Source organism: Myxocyprinus asiaticus, chromosome 38 (genome assembly GCF_019703515.2).
Source record: "Myxocyprinus asiaticus isolate MX2 ecotype Aquarium Trade chromosome 38, UBuf_Myxa_2, whole genome shotgun sequence".
In the NCBI taxonomy this organism is placed as follows: domain Eukaryota; kingdom Metazoa; phylum Chordata; class Actinopteri; order Cypriniformes; family Catostomidae; genus Myxocyprinus; species Myxocyprinus asiaticus.
This window is the reverse complement of record NC_059381.1, coordinates 1591515-1613277: the sequence shown is the minus strand read 5'-3', so window position 1 is coordinate 1613277 and position 21763 is coordinate 1591515. Positions and strand designations below refer to the sequence as shown.

Sequence of the window (21763 nt, the reverse complement as noted above, 5' to 3'; positions counted from 1 at the left end):
AGATAGATAGATGGATAGATAGATGATAGATAGATAGATAGATAGATAGATAGATAGATAGATGGATAGATAGATAGATAGATAGATGATAGATAGATAGATAGATGGATAGATAGATGATAGATAGATAGATAGATAGATAGATAGATAGATAGATAGATAGATAGATAGATGATAGACAGATAGATAGATAGATAGATAGATAGATAGATAGATAGATAGAAAAGAGTGACAGATAGATAGATAGATAGATAGATAGATAGATAGATAGATAGATAGATACATAGAAAATAGTGATTGATAGATAGATAGATAGATAGATAGATAGATAGATAGATAGATAGAAAATAGTGATTGATAGATAGATAGATAGATGGATAGATAGAAAGAAAAGAGTGAGGTGGTGATAGATAGATAGATAGATAGATAGATAGATAGATAGATAGATAGATAGATAGATAGATAGATAGATAGATAGATGAATAGATAGATGATAGATAGATAGATAGATGATAGATAGATAGATAGATAGATAGATAGACAGATAGATAGAAAATAGTGATAGATAGATAGATAGATAGATAGATAGATAGATAGATAGATAGAAAATAGTGATAGATAGATAGATAAATAGATAGATAGATAGATAGATAGATAGATAGATAGAAAATAGTGATAGATAGATAGATAGATAGATAGATAGATAGATAGATAGATAGATAGATAGAAAATAGTGATAGATAGATAGATAGATAGATAGATAGATAGATAGATAGATAGATGGATAGATAGAAAGAAAAGAGTGAGGTGGTGATAGATAGATAGATAGATAGAAAAGAGTGATAGATAGATAGATAGATAGATAGATAGATAGATAGATGATAGATAGATAGATAGATAGATAGATAGATAGATGATAGATAGATGATAGATAGATAGATAGATAGATAGATAGATAGATAGATGATAGATAGATAGATAGATAGATAGATAGATAGAAAGAAAAGAGTGAGGTGGTGATAGATAGATAGATAGTATAGTGTTGAGTAAGTTACTTTACAATAGTAATCCACTACAAAAAACGTGCGCTGATTTTTTTTTAGATTTTTTTAGTTTTTGTGTAACGTTTAATCACCAATATCTCACATAGCTCATGCGAAAGGTGTGTGTTTCAGGTCCATTTCTCTCGGCTTGTGAAACATTCTCAGCAGTTTGTCTGAGATGCTAAAATACGGGACAAACGGCGTTCCGTATGGATTTCATATGGAACGCAATTTTGTTCCCTCAAATACGGGACGATTCTGCATTATACGCTACGACTGACAACCCTACTTCAAATATTTACTAGGCCTATCGATTTAACGTGTTAATTTAGTGCGATTAATTATATAAAAAATTAACACAATTAATCATGTCCCCAGACTGTAATTCAAGTTTGATGTACCAGCTGTTTTCTTCAGGGGGCAGTAAGCGAAACTTCAGCTGTACAGGCAATGTGCAGCTTATACAGAGAACAAACCAACCCTTCAGCAGACAGCACAACACGAGGATGCGATCTTGCATTCAAAACAGCTTGATGAAGCGCAAATCCGAATTTAGGGATCTCAAGAGTGTTTTTTAAAGCATTAAACTATGTTTAATTTGACACAGCGACCTAAAAACTGTATGTTTATGATGCGATGCAACCAAATTGAGACACTCCAAAAGCATCCGTCTGACGCAGGTGTACATTGACGCATCCTTAAACAAGCCCTTATAATATATCTCGGACTGATTGATGAATTAAATTGGATTGCTGTGAACTGTAGGCCAATGATTGGCTTATGTGCAATAATATGGATTCTAAAGCCACTTTTTGTATTGTCTTATCAATGCTTACTACATACTGCAGAAGTAGTATGAGTAGAATGGGAGTCTGAGAGAGAAAGAGAGGATGTAAAATGGAGGTGTGTTTTTTTTTTTAGTCTCTGTTGTGAAGGTGGACAGCGCCTTCTATTGGTCAGCAGTGGCACAGCAGATAACACTGAGAGAGATGCTTTCTGTAACCGTCTCTCTCTCTCTCTCTCTCTCTCTCTCTTCAGGTGGGAGCTCATCGTGAGGATGGTGTTGGTTTGAGGACCGGTCATTCTATCGTGGCCAATCAGGTTCCAGGACCGCAACTTCCTGTGCAGTCGGCCACTTCCCCCGACCTCAGCCATTCCGACCCTTACAGGGGTGAGTGACACACACACACACACACACACACACATTGACTTCTGAATCCTCACACAAACCTTTCTGCATTTTTACATATTTGGTTTGTTTATTAAGTCGTTTTCTTCGCTGCTTTTCACAATGGCAGAGATTTCAGCTTTTACTCTCCATGTGGGAACATTTGGTCAATGTAGGCAAAACCTGACACACACACACAGACAGCAGGCTGGCACAATGTGGGCATAGAGCGGGCACAATGCCAACATCCCACCCCTCCTCCACGGCATTCCGCCATTTTAGAGCATCAACACACACAACACAGATGATTGTACAGAAGAGTTCACACGCTCGGTGATTTCTAGGCCTGGAAGAAAATGAGAATAAAACGACATGCACATTTCTATATGCTTCTCTATAAACCTTTACTTGGGTAGATATTGATCTTTTTTTAGTAAACCATCTATAAAATAATTTTTAAAAATCTTAAAAACCTCAAGCAAAGCCATGGAAAATCTTGGAAAACTCAGCAGACCGTCAAGCTAATGTTTGGGGATTTTATGGTAATTTTTTTATTTATATCTGACTGCAATTTCCCAGACATTAATAGTACATAACGTCTGACAAAACAAATAAAAAAAGCCTCACTGTAAACTTGACACAAAGCTCGAAGTGACTTTAAAGTATCTTGCAAGTGAACAGCACATTAGCAGTCAATAAAGCCAGTTTTCAGCTCATCCGCTCGTGAAAAATATGTTTTTGTTGAGAAATCGTGCTCCCATATTTCGCTTTATAAAAGCTAAAACAACAGCCAGCGTTGGCATGATGTTTTGTGTGTCCCCGCCGCTGGCCGGCCCCCAGCCTAATGTGTGAACAATTATGAGTGCGTTAAATCCTGCGCTTTATTCCAAATATGAATATGTAAAAGGAAATTGTATATGACCTGGGAAGTGAGGCGTCAAAACTCCAGACTCGTTTAAAGCTGAACACTCGCTCTCCGAACGGATTTCTTGGCAAGCGCTTTCCTCTCTCAGCCAAACAGTTAATGAGGTGCTGAATGCTATAAAATATGAAAAAGAACATAATAAATAACTAAAAATGATTGTTTGTGAATGGCATCCAGGAGGAATTTATCAAGATTTAACAGCCTGTGGTTTGTAATGCTGGAACATGGACAAAAATACTGCATTTGGAAATAGCACCATGGCAATATTATATTTCTGGATATTGTACTATGGTAATATCCTGTTTTTAAATGGGAATATCTTATTTGTTTGTTTGTATGTTTATCTACATGTGCCCTCATAATGTCATGTTTCAAGTCATGTAATATGCTAATATAATATTTTTGGCCATGACAATATCATACAGTATTTTTGGATATTTTGCTTGAATATTTTGCTGTTGTTTTAAATGGTAATATCTTGGGCATGTACCATGGTTATATCATAATGTCATGTTTTTAGCCATGTTACATGCCAATATATAATCTTTTTGGCCATGTTCTGTAATAATAGCATATTTCAGGTGCCTTAATGATATCATGTTTTCAGGGGCGGGCATGCACCATGGTAATATAATAAATGTATTTATTTTTTTTCGACTTGTACCATGATAATATGTAATTCTTTGAAGTACCTCAGAGTGATAATATGGTGCATGAATATGTTAATCCTTCAATATAATGATGTACATCAAAGGACCATAGTATTACCAACTTATTTCATTCATATTGTACCACAGTACCACCACAGTGTTGTCTTTTGAAAATGACTTTTTTATAAAGTGCCTATAAATGTGGGTGGCTATCAAGAGCTGAAGTTTACAGGACCTGAAGGAGAACGTTCTGCCTTCTTCATGAAGTGTTAATTCACAGACTGCTTAAATACGTGTCGATTGGTCGCAGTGTCGTTCATTTCCTGCAAGCAGAGAGAACAGTGAAGCGTGAAACAGGCCTTACTGCACTGGTTAAAATTCACCAGGCTTTACTAGATTAAACCACCCATGCACAAGACGAGGAGGAAGAATCAATTTGATACTGTATGTGGGCAGAGAGCGAGAGTTCCCGAAAAACAACTCAAACTTTGTCACCGTCCCAAATCAGCCTTTTGTTTTGTGTCTCTCCTCACATATCCAGTCTGACCAGCTGTCTGAAAGCAACTCTAATTATCCTCCCACCGTCTGCTAACAATGCAAAATAAAATACAGCTCGTACTTCAGCAAAAGTGAAAGAGATTTCAGTCGTGATTAATGCTCTTTTTTCTCATCTGCAGCTCTCTCGGCCGGTCTTCAGGGTCAGAGTGCCTCGTCCGTGAGTTCAGAGATTAAATCGGAAGATGAAGGCGATGAGAATCTGCACGACAGTAAATCTCTGGACGCAAAGAAAGAGGATTTGGACATCAAGGATCTGAAATCTATAGAGAGGTCAAGATCTAGGTAAACTGTATCGTCAGCAGCGCTTCAATCAAACGCCAGTCTGGACTTTGATGAAGTGACCCGTGTGCTCTGAGAGACAGCTAAACACCGAGATGACAAACCCAACATTTATTAAACATGCAGACCAAGAAAACATTATTTACATTATTTATAAATGACTTTTACCTGTGAGGACGTCTTCTAAGGGAGCTTCTATCAGATTGAGCTCACTTCTGGAGACAATTTTGACTGACTGCATATGACTTTTTTTATAAAAATACACACACTCTTAATCATACACATCGTAAACATCGCATAGACATGTACACACTGTAAAACAAACTGATTTAAACACACACTGATTTGGGTTCTTCTGCATCTCCTCTGGTCTTGAGCCGGATTTTAGCTGTTTCTCACACATGAGTGTAGGGCATTTCCTGGATCCCAAATACATCCAAACATTCCCAAACATTCCCAGGATAAACACCTGAGCTGGTTTATAGCTTTCCACCTGGAATGATCAATTCGACACATTTGATCCTAAATTTCAAGAGACAGTCTGTGTGTGTCAATGTGATTTCTCATGTTTAGGTTATGTCATTATATCAGTATGTTTTGAGGGATCATATTGAATATTTTATCAGGAGAATCTGATTTAATGCACCATTAGAAACAGATTCTGAACATTAAATGTACTAGAGATGTCAACGTCAATAACCGATTTTTATTCTGTCAATTTTTACAGGCTGATATTATAAATATATACTGTTTTGTCTTTTTTTTTATGACAAAATTTGACATGCAATTGGTAAAATATGACATCAAAACATTATAATGTAAATTAGAAAAGATGGAGAACTGATTAGTGCTTTTCAAATCTGGAAAAGACAGAATCGTTTTTAATAATTATGAATAATAATTAAATGTGTGGGTGTTTAAGTCTACAAAATGCCCAGATAGTGTTACATTTTCAAAACATTTTCAAGCATATTAGAAAATAGTATAGAATATATTCTGATGTTTTATTTTTCATATATCAAAGAGATGATGCAACAAATTTAGACACACTTAAATTTAATGAGATGCAAATACATAATGAGCTACACATATGTATTTTCTCATGCACTTATTGTGTCTAAATAGATGCACAACTTACATTATTTCAGTAGTACACCCAAATGACAATAGTCATATCATACTGTTCATGTGTTAAACTTGCTATAGTTTGCCTCCGCATTGCTTCTTCTCAAACAGCAGTCAAATGTAAATCACTGTGATAACAGCGCCACCTTGAGGAAGAAATAGCACTATTGTCACTATTGTTGCACAGAAAATCAACGTGATATAGTATTTATTTGTATGAATATAGTACTGATTTCTCTTGTAATGAACAAAGAAATATATATCATGTGATAGTAAACTTATATAGATATAAAATAATCATAAAATTATGATTTAGGGAGGCACACATAACAAACGGCACTATAACTGATCTCGGGTCATTAATGACCCTATGCACTTGGTTATTAAGCAGTTATAAAAAATTTAAAAAAAACATTTGTTGCAATTTTGCCATTTTTATTTGTTACACTATTCAGAAGAGAAAAGTTGAGGAATACTAAAGAGGTGTGGGCACAACTCTAAAAAACAGATGAGGTACGGGGGGTGGAATGAGGTCCCTGGACACAAAATACTCAATGTATGTGTATAAGGGTTAAACTGGTCTCATTCTTAAAACGGTGTGCAGCCTGACTGCATGTATTTACACCAATATTGCATTTTCTTTTACCCTACAATCACACGGTTCAACTCACAGTAACAACGATGACGAGGATTTGACCCCGGAACAGAAGCTCGAGCGCGAGAAAGAGCGGCGGATGGCGAATAACGCTCGCGAGCGTCTGCGTGTCCGGGACATCAACGAGGCGTTTAAGGAGCTCGGCCGCATGGTGCAACTGCACCTCAAGAGCGACAAACCGCAGACCAAACTGCTCATACTGCACCAGGCCGTCGCTGTCATCCTGAGTCTGGAGCAACAGGTCAGAGGTCAGTATCAACTGCATCTACTACCATACTACTGACATTACATCCTACTACATACACCATGTTGTGCAGTCTTCCTTTCTGAACATAAACAAGATAGCGAGCACTTCCTGTGTTTATTAGTGAAAGTCTAAAGCACTGCGGAAGACTGCAGTGTTTCTAAATCTAATGCTGTGGTGACAAATTCACAAAAGAACCAATGAAGTTTGAGCGCAGTCTTCTTCTCCTTAGTAAGGTGTCAAGCACGCTCCTGTAAAACAAAGACATGGTCGTGTGTGCGCCAGATTCAAATCTGTAAAAGGGGAACATTTTGTGGTTTACATTGCCTTTAATTGAATTTTTCATTATTTGCTTGTTGCTTTTAATGCTCTGAGTTACATGTTTTTAACCTGAAAAGTGCAATGGTGGTTTTTAGGTGAGCTATTCTTACATGACAGTTTTATCTCATTTTGGAGATATATATATATATATATATATATATATATATATATATATATATATATATATATATATATATATATATATTTTTTTTACATTTTATCCCCTTTTCTCCCAATTTGGAATGCCCAATTCCCACTACTTAGTAGGTCCTCGTGGTGGCGCGGTTACTCACCTCAATCCGGGTGGCGGAGGACAAGTCTCAGTTGCCTCCGCTTCTGAGACCGTCAATCCGCGCATCTTATCACGTGACTCATTGTGCATGACACCGCGGAGACTCACAGCATGTGGAGACTCATGCTACTCTCCTTGATTCACACACAACTTACCACACACCCCATTGAGAGCGAGAACCACTAATCACGACCACGAGGAGGTTACCCCATGTGACTCTACCCTCCCTAGCAACCGGGCCAATTTGGTTGCTTAGGAGACCTGGCTGGAGTCACTCAGCACGCCCTGGATTCGAACTCGCGACTCCAGGTGTGATTGTCAGCGTCAATACTCACTGAGCTACCCAGGCCCCCTCTTTTTGGATATTTTAAAAACAAAGTACATACTTAAAATGCTTTATTTTATATATATATATATATATATATATATATATATATATATATATTTGTAACACAGAAACTATACAGAAAATAACAGAACAATGAAGGGCAGATGACAAAAAGTTCACCGTGATTTATTATATTATTATTTTTTTTGGTTCACATCTGTCCTCTGTTGAACACAGAGAGATTTTATGCAGTATGTTAACATCTTTATTTCTTCATACAATGAAAGTGAATGGCGACTGAAGCTGTTGTGCATTGAACTTTTTTTTTTTTTGTGAAGTTAATATAGCAGAAAAGATTAAGTACTTTCTACGCTGAAAAATTTAGTTTAAGCATGAACTTGAAAATATTAATTATTTTTTAACACTATTTAACACCATTTTTATTGTTGATTTTTTATTTTATTTTGTGTGGTAACCTTGTTTTGTGCAATCTTAAGTAAATTTTTTACTCAAAATTACCCATTAAAAAAAATATATATATCTTTTAATTGTTACAGTCATCATGTTTTGTGCACCAAGTGTTGAGGTCTGCATGTGCAGGTCTGTATCTTGTTTCTATCGCCATTAAAGCAAGATTATGTTGTCTCATAGACTACATAACATGCATTAATCTTCCATCTTGAAGGCTTCTGTGTGTCATGTGGTACTTGACTAAGTATGTTAAAAAAATAATTAAAATGCTAGTATGCTTTTCAAAGCTTGCCTTAATTCAGTGCTACTCTGCTTGGGTAAAATGTACAAAGAGCGAGATAACCCTCCTATGGTATTAGGTCATTTTTCTGTACATTTTTCCACATTTTATAAAAATTGTTTCTTTTATCTGAGCAGTACAAGACTTGGTGTCTTTTCCTCCATTTGCCATCTGAATATAAAAAAATAAATACAAATTAAATACAAAAATTGGGCTTGATTCGATAATTCTAAGCGGTCGTAAAAAAGCGACACTTTTAGTATTTGCAGTCAAAATTGACCGACCATTACAAATGAATGGGAAAGACCAAAAAACAGAGCAAATTTCTTTTTATCTGTCAAATACAATCAGTAAATCAGCCAAAGTGCAGAAAAAAAAAAAACGGCCAGAAATTACAGGGTGAGACTCTAAAACATCCTCAGTGCAAAACATACACACCCACTCACTCACACACACACACACACACTTACACACACAAAAATGAACTGGTGAGACTATAACACAGAGCTCTTTTTTTATTTACATTTGCCAAAAAAACAAAAACAATAAATCAGTCACAATGCTAAACACACACTCAGAAATGAAGGGTTGAGACGATAACACACTCACAATGCAGAACACACACACAGAACCAGGGCATCAGTAATTGGAGCTCTACAGCCATATGTTGGTCATTGTTGGCATTACAAGTCATCTGTTGTTTTGCAGCTGATGACAGCAATCTGACACACACACACACATACATACACACACACACACATTTTCTGTTTCTTGAGAAAAATGCTTATGCTGTGTCTTCTCTTTGTAACACCATGGTCAGGTTTGATTGCAAACACAATGACATTAACTGCAAAAACTGACACTTCAAATCAATTTTAAAATGCTAAACTTTGACAAATAATAGTTTTATAATGTCTAAATATATATCCAAATGCATATCTTGTGATTAAATATAAAATTTGGTTACAATAAGTCATCAGACTACACAGTATGTGTCTACAGTCATCTACTGGCTGTTACTGGCATGACATGGTGTTCAACTCATGTTATTTATATTTTATTCACCAGATGGCAGCAATTTGCCTCCAAATCATGTCACATTTTCATATTTTCTTCATGTTTCAACTTACAGAAGTGTAGGTTCTGAAATCTATTTTTTTTTTTTTACAAAAATTAGCTTATTTGTATATGCAAATGAATGGGAACATTTATAAATGCATATGTAAATAAGATCAAAATAGCATAAAATCCCAAAAGAAATGCATCATTTTATTGTTCTTACTTCAGAGAAAAAGAAATGGTATTATTATCATCATAAAAAAATAAGTGTTACACATCTGACCCTTCCGGTCAAAAATGACCGTGAATACTAAAGGGAGGTGCCATTTTTCAATACCATAGGAGGGTCAAATTTACTTGAAACCACCAAGAATTGTGTGTAACCTTGGAAATATTGTCTGTTAAATTTACTAGCAATTCCTGCATGGAAATTGTTTCCCAAGTTTTTTTTTTTTTAAGTTAGTAAACCCCACTCAAAACTTTCAGTGGGTTCCGGGGAAGAAATAAAAGTCATACAGGTTTGCATCAACATGAGGGTGACTAAGTGATGATAGAATTGTAATTTGCAGGCAAACTGTTCCTTTAACCGCATTGTGTAATGAGTGACCCATTGCTGGTTAACGAGTAAGCGTGTGCTGTGTGTTCACTCTCCAGAGCGGAACCTCAATCCAAAAGCGGCATGTTTGAAGAGACGAGAAGAGGAGAAGGTGTCGTCGGACGGCCCTCCGCTCTCATTGGCTGGTGCCCACCACAGCTTGGGCGAATCATCCAATCCCATGGGACAAATGTAAACAGCCACACCCCCCCCGTAAATGGTCAGAATATTTCACTTCACACTAATCTGCTGTTGTACATGTCCCATGATGCGCCATTAACCCCAAAACTAATTTCTAATTCGGTTTGAGTAAACAGTAGTTTTACACTCAACTTTATAAATTGTGTCATTCTGTAGCAATTACAAAACGGGGCCTAATAGAGAGCCTGCTGTCAAATTTAACAATGGGCACATTTGAACAACAGATTGGCAGTAAGTGTGGTTTATAATGTGTGTGCACATAGATTTTGGTCATTTATATGATTTAATAGTTTTTCTATTAGCTAGATTTAAATCGTAATATATAAAATGTATTAAAGTTCATACATTTGTACGTTAAGAGGAACATGTACACATGAGATCTGACCATTCCACTCAGAAATGATTTGATGTTTTTTACTATCATTCTAATGATATGTTTGTGGCTTATTTTGTGGTTTCCATGATCTGTAATTTAATTGTTCATTTGTTTGACTTTCATTTACATGTTTTAAACCTGAAAAGTGCAACGTTCACATTTCATCATGGGTGTGAATAGATATTGCAGTTCCAAAGGTTGCCATTTTCCTTGTGTAAATCACTGTAATGTGCACTTAATGAGTTTACAACTTATAATTAAGCGTAAAATTGAAGGTGTAAATTAAACCCACTTAATTTGTCTTTCTTTTTCATTTGAATGTTTTACTAGTGAGCGGAAACATTCTCTGTAGGTAAATAGTAAATAGATTTTTTTACATCATTAGACTATAGAAAGGATCACATTTATAGAGGCAAATAGTACAACGAGTACTAAGTATAACTTAATGTTTATGGATAAAGGTTTTTCCTCAAAACATTTTAAAGGCTTTAAGGTGAATCTCACCAAACCTGTCAAGATCTCCAGGTCATATTACACCCTAAAATCAAAAGAAAAAATAAAGAAATTATACTTTGCTCAAAGAAAATGAAGCCTAGCTTTAGGTTTTAAATTTAGGATTTTTTTTAAATGTAGGATTTTACGATTTTTAGCATTTTGCCATTATTTTCATGAAAATTAAACATTTCTCCCCAATTCTCAGAAGCATACTGTAATGTGAATAAGTATCTTTGTCATTACTGTAATGCACTATTATTATTATTATTATTATTATTATTATTACTGTAAATATTATCTGTAAAGTACGATTATAAATATACATTATGGAAGTATTTGTTTTACTGAATTAAATTTATAATAATTATTTTTTGTTTAGATTAGTGTTAAAAATCTAATTTTTTTTTTTACACATTATGTCCTGGTCATATTAAACACCTAATCAATACAAAAAAATTATATTTTGCATAAAGAAAATGAAGCTTACATTTAGGACTGTAATGATTTTTAGCATTGTGACATTATTTTAAGGACACTTAACCCTTTAAGCTCTGATGGTGTAAAGATTTCCTGTTTCAGTGGCAAACACAAAATTAAAGACTTATACCTCGACAAAAAAAACATGGAGGGTCAAGTGTTTGGTATCAATGTAAAGAAAACTTTTTACATTTTTAAAGATATATTATGATAAATCACGAGACTCTCAGCCTAAGAAACTGCTGAAAAATTCAGAAAACAAATTGATCCAAAAATTTACTTTTTACTTATTTTTCTTATTTGACATGCACCTCTGGGTGTAAATGAGGTGTCTCTGAAAAACTGCTTTTGTTTTGTTCCCAATCATGTCAACTGTAACTGAGAAAAATGTTGTGTGGTTCCGAAAAAGCAATCAAAAGTTATAACATTACAAATATAATTTATCCTAGTGTCCAAAAACATCTCCAAGTGTCCAAAAGCCTCTCCAAACAAATAAAACATAATAATTGTACATAAGAACTAATTACACGTGCAAACACAACAATGACTAAAGGTTTGCATAGCATGCAGACATGATTTTAGTAATGAGATTTCACAGAATGAGTTTCATTCTGTGCCACTGAGTCATCATTTTTTTTTTTTTTTAATTTATCCACTTTTCTCCCAATTTGGAATGCCCAATTCCCACTACTTAGTAGGTCCTTGTGGTGGCGCGGTTACTCACCTCAGTCCGGGTGGCAGAGGACAAGTCTCAGTTGCCTCCGCTTCTGAGACCGTCAATCCGCGCATCTTATCACGTGACTCGTTGTGCATGACACCGCGGAGACTCACAGCATGTGGAGGCTCATGCTACTCTCTACGATCCACGCACAACTTACCACACGCCCCATTGAGAGCAAGAACCACTTATCGCGACCACGAGGAGGTTACCCCATGTGACTGTACCCTCCCTAGCAACCGGGCCAATTTGGTTGCTTAGGAGACCTGGCTGGAATCACTCAGCACACCCTGGGATTCAAACTCGCGACTCCAGGAGTGGTAGCATTTGAGTCATCATTGAGTCTGTGTCATGTATTTGGCGCCATCTCCTGGTGGCCATATGTAACATTGTGCTTCATGTGGATTATCTAATGATCTATACATCTGATTATCTTGTGTGTGGACTCGTTTGAAAGATAATCACCTCATTTGCTCCGTTTATGGTCCGTGAATTTATAAGCGAAAACATACTATATTTTTGTCTGTGAGTAAAACAAATAGGCTGGTTGTATTCTACTCTTTGAGAGCTTTCCAACAACATATGACACATGACTATTTGATCAGTCTGATGTTTTTACTGATTGCAAAAATATGAACAGTGCAAATTTGTTTTATAAATTATCAAAACGGAACATTTCTGATTTGTCTGCAAATTTCAAAGCACTTGTTTAGTTTTGGTCATAATGTCTACATGCATTGGAAAGTAGAGCTTCTAAGCTTTCAAACGATACCTATTTTGTATCGGTCAAGACTTATTAATATTTTGACGATTCTTTTTTTTCTCGTGGGCCCATCTGAGCTTAAAGGGCTAAGCACATTTTACCCCCTAATTCTCATTACCATAACGCATCCGGACACTCTAGTTTTTCTATTCCCATTTTCAAAGATTATTCTTATTACCGTAACTGTACCGCCCATGTATTACAGTAAAAAAGATGCTGTTGTACAATCATTTTTTCTTCAAATCTGCAAAAAATAAAGGCAGTACCAAAAGAGTGTAACTGTCATGAAAATAATGTCCCATGCCCCTAAAATAGGCTTCATTTTCCATAAGCAAAAATATAATTTCTTATTTTTATCTTTTTATATTTGGGTGAAATATGATTTGGACATTTCTCTGTGATAATGAAGTGAAACTGATCGTTCTTGTAGTATTGTTCTAATACTATATTAACTTCTTCTCTCTCTGTCCATCTTTCAGGTCAAAGCTGCCAGAATTTATCAAAATGATGAGCGATCACTTCCTTTGACAACATCATCTGTGCCCCTGAACGTCAGTCAAACAATCAACGAATCAATCAAACCTCCATCTGAACATCCAACTCCCATGTGTTCCTCTTCCTGCATCACGCCAACTGGATGGATTTACTGTAAATTACGGAGAATCACGCGGGATCGGCGTGTATCTCTTCCTCCGAGCATTCCTTGTCCAAAAAACGAGACGTTTTAACAAACGTACGAACATACAACAAAAGATTCGAAACGCGCCGACAGAAGGGGGGATTCTTCAAACATATCATGATGTTGTTGCAACAGCGTTTGGAGGTGTCGCGAGCAGCTCTCTGAGTTTAATGGCAATCTCGTCCACACTGTGGAACTTTTGCAACTGTGCCTCATGGAATTCCACACGGAAGTCAAAACGGAAGAAGAGATTTATGAAATTCTGAATCAGTCCATGTAGAGATCGGATCGAGAGAGAGAGAGAGAGAGAGAGAGAGAGAGAGGCGGGCTTTTAATCAACAACAGTATTAAAAAAATTCAGACCTTTGCAATAATGATTTTATTGTTGTGTACTTAGCAACCGAAAATGTGGTTCTGGTGAGTTAAATCTGTTGTAAAAACCAGCAGCTAATGAAAATTTCGAGGCCATTCCTTCACCAGGGTCGAACAAGTCTGGGCTCATTTTACGAAAACCTCCCCAAGGTCACTTTATAGGTTAAGAGCAATCACGCCGTGCTTTAAGAAAGCCACCATGCCACATTTAGCAGAAGATAACGGTCGGAAGCACCGGCAGGTCATTCCACGTTTTATTTGTTTGTTTTCTGCCCTACTCTAGCCGTCTACTCTACTAAACCCCTTCCACACCCTAACGATGCAATTTTAACATAACTACACTTCAACCAATGTGCCTTTTAGAGCTCATATCATCACACAAACCGAGGAGAACATTATCAGAACTTTCTAGAATGCAAGCTTAGGAAAATGTTAGTCATTAGGGTCTATGCAGTCGGGCTTTTGATGGCCTGGAATTTAAAAAAAAAAAAGAAAAGTAAAAAGGTAAAAAAGTATTTTTTTGGATAAACTGTATTTAATGTACTGTATGCCTATATGTAATTAGAAGGTGTGTCCAGCCCCTCGTGGCCCCGCCCACAGCCCCGCCCACCTGTCAATGTCGTGAACGACACGTTATTGAGCTTTGTATTATAGCTATCAGCTTTTCTGAACACTGGCTTGTTGTTGAGCCGCTGTAGTCCTCAGTACAAATGTGTGGTTATACGTGTAAAAAATGGCTTTTTCCTCTTTTTTTATCTCTCTTATTCTTTGTCTGTACTGGTTTCTCTGTCAACAAAAAAAAAAAAAAAAAAAAGGAAAAGAATAAAATAACAAACGAAACCGCGCGCGTCCATCCGAGGATTGGCGGTGGTTTTATCGACGCAATCAACAAGAGGCACTGAAACTGGACAAAAAAAAAAAAAGTCTATTAGAAAATCGACATATATTTAAATGTAGAAATATATACAGTATATAAAGAGAGGTGTCGATTGCATTCGATTGAAAGTCCGTGAGGATTTTTCTTTCTTTCCATAAAGCTTGAGCGGAGACGTTCCAAGAGACGTGACTCTGTTGTGATATTTTTCATGAATTCATCGCGGCTGTACCGACGCCTCCGCGGGACCGAAGTGTCATCCAGAGAAACACGGACATTTGGAAACTGTATGCAACAAATGCAAACTTACCATTATTTTGAAACTGTGTATGTAAAAGTTATATTTTTACATGTAGGCTGTTGTTATTTTGTGTTTAGAAAATACGTTGTATCCGTTTTTTTTCTTTCTTTGTTATATAAGGCAAAAAAAATATATTAATTGTGTGTTGAAATGTGTCACATTGAAAATGTAGTGAAAAAACAAACAAACAAACAAAAAAAAAAAACATTATGTTTATATTTCTGGGAACATTTTTCTTTTGTAAAACGTGCGGGTGGGATCGGGAGTCAAAGCTATACGATAATTCTCTCATTTCATCATTACATTGTCATTTTTAATTGTATTTTTGTGTAAATAGAAGTGACAAGCAGAGTTAACGATGTTTTTCTGGGATGTGTACTGGCGAACGCTTATTATGTGGATGACGTTAATGTGTGTCAACAATCAGATTTTAATTTCCCTTGTCACTTTTGGAAAAAGATTAGTTGTGGAAAAGCTGAGTAGCGATGCTTCGAAACTACGGCTAAATTGTGCTACGCATTCGCCACTCAGAAATGCAAAATGTCATACATTTTTATACCTTTTTTTTTTTTTTTTTGCAGGTCCAAATTGCGTTATTGTAACGCTGAACGACAACACTCCAACAAATTGTATTGAAAAGTGCCGTACATCTGTACTTTTGCATTGCTTCACACATGATTGTGTACTTGTCTTTCAGTAAATTCTCAACATCTGAAGTTGTATTTTGCCAGTGCTTAAGATGTTTGACTAATTCTCTCCTTGTGCCATCATGTTGTAGTAGCCGATTTAATTACGATGATTGCCGTGGAAAAAGATGCTGTTTTCCTATTGGTTGTTCATAATGTACATACTTGTTATTGCTTTTATTAACTGATTTTTTTTAGTCAAAAGCAAAACTGAACTGTAAGCGATCTCTTTTCCATCGTCAGAATCAAACTCTGGGCAGTGTTCTCTAAAACTCTGTTGATTTCAGTGCTCCTCCGATAGAGATTTGTGACATAAAGATTATTTGATGCAAACAGCAACGTACAACTGGTCTTTGCTCATTTTTCAAAGTATTTATCATGCACAAGAGTTCAACAGATGTGCGGTTTGTTTAGGGGGTCGTAGTGCTATATGTCATCAAGGGTTTGTTTTTGGAGGGGTTAAAAAATACATTTTCTCTTTGACACTTCAGTGTGATAAAGAGAGCCGTTCTAGAAGCCTCCCAGAGCTGAACGATCTTCGATTTCCACTGCCAGATAATCGATGAAAGCATGCTGATATTTGCACATCAGCTTCAGTGTTAATACACCCTCACCGATTCTACCGGAAATCATGAGGAAACATAGAAACCAACATCAATGCACACGCAATGCAAAAAGAAATCAGTTTTCCAGTAAAAATGTCCTTAAAACATGATAAATGTTATATATTAAGACTTGTTTTCTGACAAAATATCTTCAGTTTTTTGCTTACCCCATTGCATAATAGTTTTTCATGTTTTAACCACAAATCTAGTAAAATTTGTCGGGATGTTATTATTTTACTATAGTAAAACTGCAGTGACCATGTAACCTTTTGTGTGTGTGTGTGTGTGTGTGTGTGTGCGTGTGGTAAGAATGTACTAAAAATTAACCATGGTGTTATTATAGTAAAACTAACCTAAAGTAAAACTTTTTTTTTCAGAATGATTATGATTTTTACTACCATAGTTTTGGTTTTCCTGTACTATATGTTTATTTCTATAAACATCATGGTTAAAATATGGTTACTGTAGTAAAAAAACATGGTAAATTTTGTGGTTACTATGTTTTTACTGCAATTACTATAGTTCAACTATATTTTCTGTAGTAAAACAATTATTACATTTTAATTATTAAAAATAAAGGGATGGTTTTTTTTTTTTTCCCTTTTCTTCCCAATTTGGAATGCCCAATTCCCAATGCGCTCTAAGTCCTCGTGGTGTTGTAGTGACTCGCCTCAATCCGGGTGGCGGAGGATGAATCTCAGTTGCCTCCGCGTCTGAGACCGTCAATCCGTGCATCTTACCACGTGGCTTGTTGAACGCGTTTCCACGGAGACCTAGTGCGTGTGGAGGCTTCATGCTATTCTGTGCGGCATCCACGCACAACTCACCACACGCCCCACCGAGAGCGAACCACATTACAGTGACCACAAGGAGGTTACCCCATGTGACTCTACCCTCCCTAGCGACCGGGGCAATTTGGTTGCTTAGGAGACCTGGCTGGAGTCGATCAGCACGCCCTAGATTCCAGCACGCGACTCCAGGGGTGATAGTCAGCGTCAGTACTCGCTGAGATTCCCAAGCCCCCAAGGGATGGTTAAAGGTACCACAAGAGAACGCAAAACTATTTTTTGATATTTTTACTGGAAAGCAATACAAAAATACTGATTTAGAAAATGAATATTTGCAGTGTGAAATTGCATTTATTAAACTGAGTTTGCAAACTTTATATATCCAGTCTTCAACAGGAGATCGTTTGATGCTTATTTTTCATATCATGGTTTACTAGAAGAATTTCTGACTTTCACATATATCCAAAATATATCACAAATTTATAAATAATAATAATAATAATAATAATAATAATAATAATGGCAAAGCTTATTCTGGATTAGTTAACAATGCAAATCCAACATGTTCAAGCACAAAGAGAGATCTGCAAAAATGCAGGAGGAATAAAAACAAATCTACAAATCACAAAGTCTGGTTGAAAACTAAGAAAAACAGGTTGCACTGTGGCACAACTTAAGTCCTTTTGATTTTACTCCTGCGATGGTAATGTGCTTCGTTTCCTGTGTTCTTCTTAGGTTCACCCTGTGCAGTGGTTTAAACATGTTTTTCAGAGTATTACAGACATGTAGTGTTGAGCATATATGAACTGTGGCCTTTTATTTTTACTAGTAAAGAAAAATCGACCGTAATCAGAATCACAGTGCAGTGGCGGATTTAGGCATGGGCGACATGGGCAGTTGCCCAGGGCATCTTGGGGGGGGGGGGGGGGCACAAGGCAATACCCCCCACCCCCTCGGTCTAAAACTTTGGGGGCGTGTTGAACCGGGTTTCGCCCAGGGCGCCATACAAGCTAGAACCTCTACTGTCACAATGTACCAGTGCCTGGTGATTTGTTATAAAGCTTCTCTTGTATAGTGCAATTTTGCAATGAGATAGACTAGTACACCACAATATAAAGAGAAAATAACAACTACATTTAAAAAGCAAACCATATTTGGCTTATTATTTGCAGAGGAATACTTTTATACCAATAATACTATTGATGAAATAAGAGAAAACTACAAAAACATGTGCACATCTGATGCAAGAGTATTGCACTTTTTTTGGAATCATTCAAAGTAAAAATGTGTTACTTTATTTTACTATTTAAAGATGTTGATTTTTTCAGTGTGCTTTTGAGATGAAGCTGTGCGGGACTGGTTGAGATGGACATTTGCCATGTCATCCAATCAGAAGCAGTGACTCAAAACTCAAACTAACACACAGTTACACCTCCTGTCTGATGTGTGTCCGTGTGTCGCAAGCTTTTTATTATACACAGTGTGTGTGTGTGGTGTCGTTTCCTCTGAAGCTCATCTAACATCATCACCTGTAGTTACTCAATGATGTCATCATGTTCATGACGCTCTGTAGCAATAAATGTGCCATTTTTTTATAACCGAATGCGTTCAGAACTACTGCTTTTTCAGTGTAGCTTTTTGACAAATAGAGCCAAATTTGAAGTGGTTTTCCGGAATGATCTGATACTTACTGATCAATATAAACAAGGGAATCGAATAAACAGTGGTGAGAAAAAGTATGTGAATACTGGAATTAGCTGGTTTTCTTCATTAATTGGTCATAAAATGTGATCTCATCAAGTATAGACAAACAGAATGTGCTTAAACTAACAACACACAAACTATTATAATCTTTCATGTCTTTATTGAACACATCCCATTAAACATTCACAGTGCTGTGGAAAAAGTAAGTGAACCCTTGGATTTAATACAGTGCATCCTGAAAGTATTCACAGCGCTTCACTTTTTCCACATTTTGTTATGTTACAGCCTTATTCCAAAATGGATTAAATTCATTATTTTCCTCAAAATTCTACAAACAATACCCCATAATGACAATGTGAAAGAAGTTTGTTTGAAATCTTTGCAAATGTATTAAAAATAAAAAACGAAAATAAATCACATGTATTCACAGCCTTTGCCATGACACTCAAAATTGAGCTCAGGTGCATCCTGTTTCCACTGATCATCCTTAAGATGTTTCTACAACTTGATTGGAGTCCACCTGTGGTAAATTCAGTTGATTGGACATGATTTGGAAAGGCACACACCTGTCTATATAAGGTCCCACAGTTAACAGTGCATGTCAGAGCATAAACCAAGCCATGAAGTCCAAGGAATTGTCTGTAGACCTCCGAGACAGGATTGTATTGAGGCACAGATCTGGGGAAGGGTACAGAAAAAATTTCTGCAGCATTGTAGGTGCCAATGAGCACAGTGACCTCCATCATCCGTAAATGGAAGAAGTTTGGAACCACCAGGACTCTTCCTAGAGCTGGCCGCCCGGCCAAACTGAGCGATCAGGGGAGAAGGGCCTTAGTCAGGGAGGTGACCAAGAACCCGATGGTCACTCTGACAGAGCTCCAGCATTTCTCTGTGGAGAGAGGAGAAACTTCCAGAAGAACAACCATCTCTGCAGCACTCCACCAATCAGGCCTGTATGGTAGAGTGGCCAGACGGAAGCCACTCCTCAGTAAAAGGCACATGACAGCCCACCTGGAGTTTGCCAAAAGGCACCTGAAGGACTCTCAGACCATGAGAAACAAAGATTGAACTCTTTGGCCTGAACGGCAAGCGTCATGTCTAGAGGAAACCAGGCACCGCTCATCACCTGCCCAATACCATCTCTACAGTGAAGCACGGTGGTGGCAGCATCATGCTGTGGGGATTTTTTTCAGTGGCAGGAACTGGGAGACTAGTCAGGATCGAGGGAAAGATGAATGCAGCAATGTACAGAGACATCCTTGATGAAAACCTGCTCCAGAGCGCTCTGGACCTCAGACTGGGGCGAAGGTTCATCTTCCAACAGGACAACGACCCTAAGCACACAGCCAAGATAACAAAGGAGTGGCTCCGGGACAACTCTGTGAATGTCCTTGAGTGGCCCAGCCAGAGCCCAGACTTGAACCCGATTGAACATCTCTGGAGAGATCTGAAAATGGCTGTGCACCGACGCTTCCCATCCAACCTGATGGAGCTTGAGAGGTCCTGCAAAGAAGAATGGGAGAAACTGCCCAAAAATAGGTGTGCCAAGCTTGTAGCATCATACTCAAAAAGACTTGAGGCTGTAATTGGTGCCAAAGGTGCTTCAACAAAGTATTGAGCAAAGGCTGTGAATAATTATGTACACGTTGTACACGTACTTCCACGTTGTCATTATGGGGTATCGTTTGTAGAATTTTGAGGAAAATAATTAATTTAATCCATTTTGGAATAAGGCTGTAACATAACAAAATGTGGAAAAAGTGAAGCACTGTGAATACTTTCCGGATGCACTGTAACTGGTCGATCCTTCTTTGGCTGCAATAACCTCAACCAAGTGTTTCCGGTTTCTGCGGATTAAACCTGCATAATTTTCAGAAGAAATTTTGGAGCATTCTTCCTTACAGAACTGCTCCAGCTCAGACATATTCTTAGGATGTCTGGTGTGAACGGCTCTCTTGAGGTCATTCCACAGCATCTCTATTGGGTTAATGTCTGGGCTCTGACTGGGACACTCCAAAAGTGAATTTTCTTTTCTTTTTTTTTTATGCCATTCTGTAGTGGATTTACTTCAGTGTTTAGGGTCATTATCCTGCTGCATCACCCAACTTCTACTGAGCTTCAGCTGGTGCACAGCCACCCTGACATTATCCTGTAGGATATCTTGATAAACTTGGGAATTCACTTTTAACTCGATCATGGCAAGCGGTCCAGGCCCCGAAGCAGCAATGCAGCCCCAAATCATGATGCTCCCTCCACTGTACTTCACCGTTGGGATGATGTTTTCATGTTGGTATGCGGTGCCCTTTTTACGCCATACATAGTGCTGCGTGTTCTTCCCAAACAATTCAACCTTTGTTTCATCAGTCCACAAAACATTTTCCCAGTAGCTTTGTGGAGTGTCAAGTTGGTCTTTGGCAAAATTCAGGCATGCAGCAATGCTTCTGTTGGAAAGCAGCGGCTTCCTTCGTGATGTCCTGCCATGAACACTATGCCTGTTTAATGTTTTCCATATAGTAGACTCATGAACAGAGATGTTAACCAGTTCCAATCATTCCTTCAAGTCTTTATCTGTCACTCTAGGGTTCTTTTTTACCTCATTGATCATTCTGCGGTGTTCCCTTTGAGTCATCTTGACTGTACGGCCACTTCTAGTGAGAGTACCCATAGTACTAAATCATCTCCATTTATAGACAATTTGTCTAACTGTGGACAGATGAATATCTAAACTCTT

The 21763-nt window shown here is 37.2% G+C and overlaps 1 protein-coding gene across 9 annotated transcripts in view; it reads left to right on the top strand.

Annotated features, from left to right (window-relative positions):
* The window catches only part of LOC127429242 (transcription factor 4-like), a 213726-nt gene extending 197452 nt beyond the window's left edge, over positions 1-16274 (top strand). For 7 of the 9 annotated variants that reach the window (XM_051678159.1, XM_051678156.1, XM_051678158.1 and 4 more), the window contains 5 exons: positions 2082-2214; positions 4464-4614; positions 6422-6651; positions 10053-10185; positions 13503-16274. In XM_051678159.1, coding sequence (XP_051534119.1) covers positions 2082-2214; positions 4464-4614; positions 6422-6651; positions 10053-10185; positions 13503-13551 — 696 coding nt within the window. In that variant the 3' untranslated portion in view covers positions 13552-16274. Of the gene's footprint in view, positions 1-2081; positions 2215-4463; positions 4615-6421; positions 6652-10052; positions 10214-13502 lie in introns of all 9 variants that reach the window. The other 2 variants (XM_051678160.1, XM_051678163.1) reach the window with 1 other exon arrangement.
* Positions 16275-21763: the final 5489 nt, after the last annotated feature.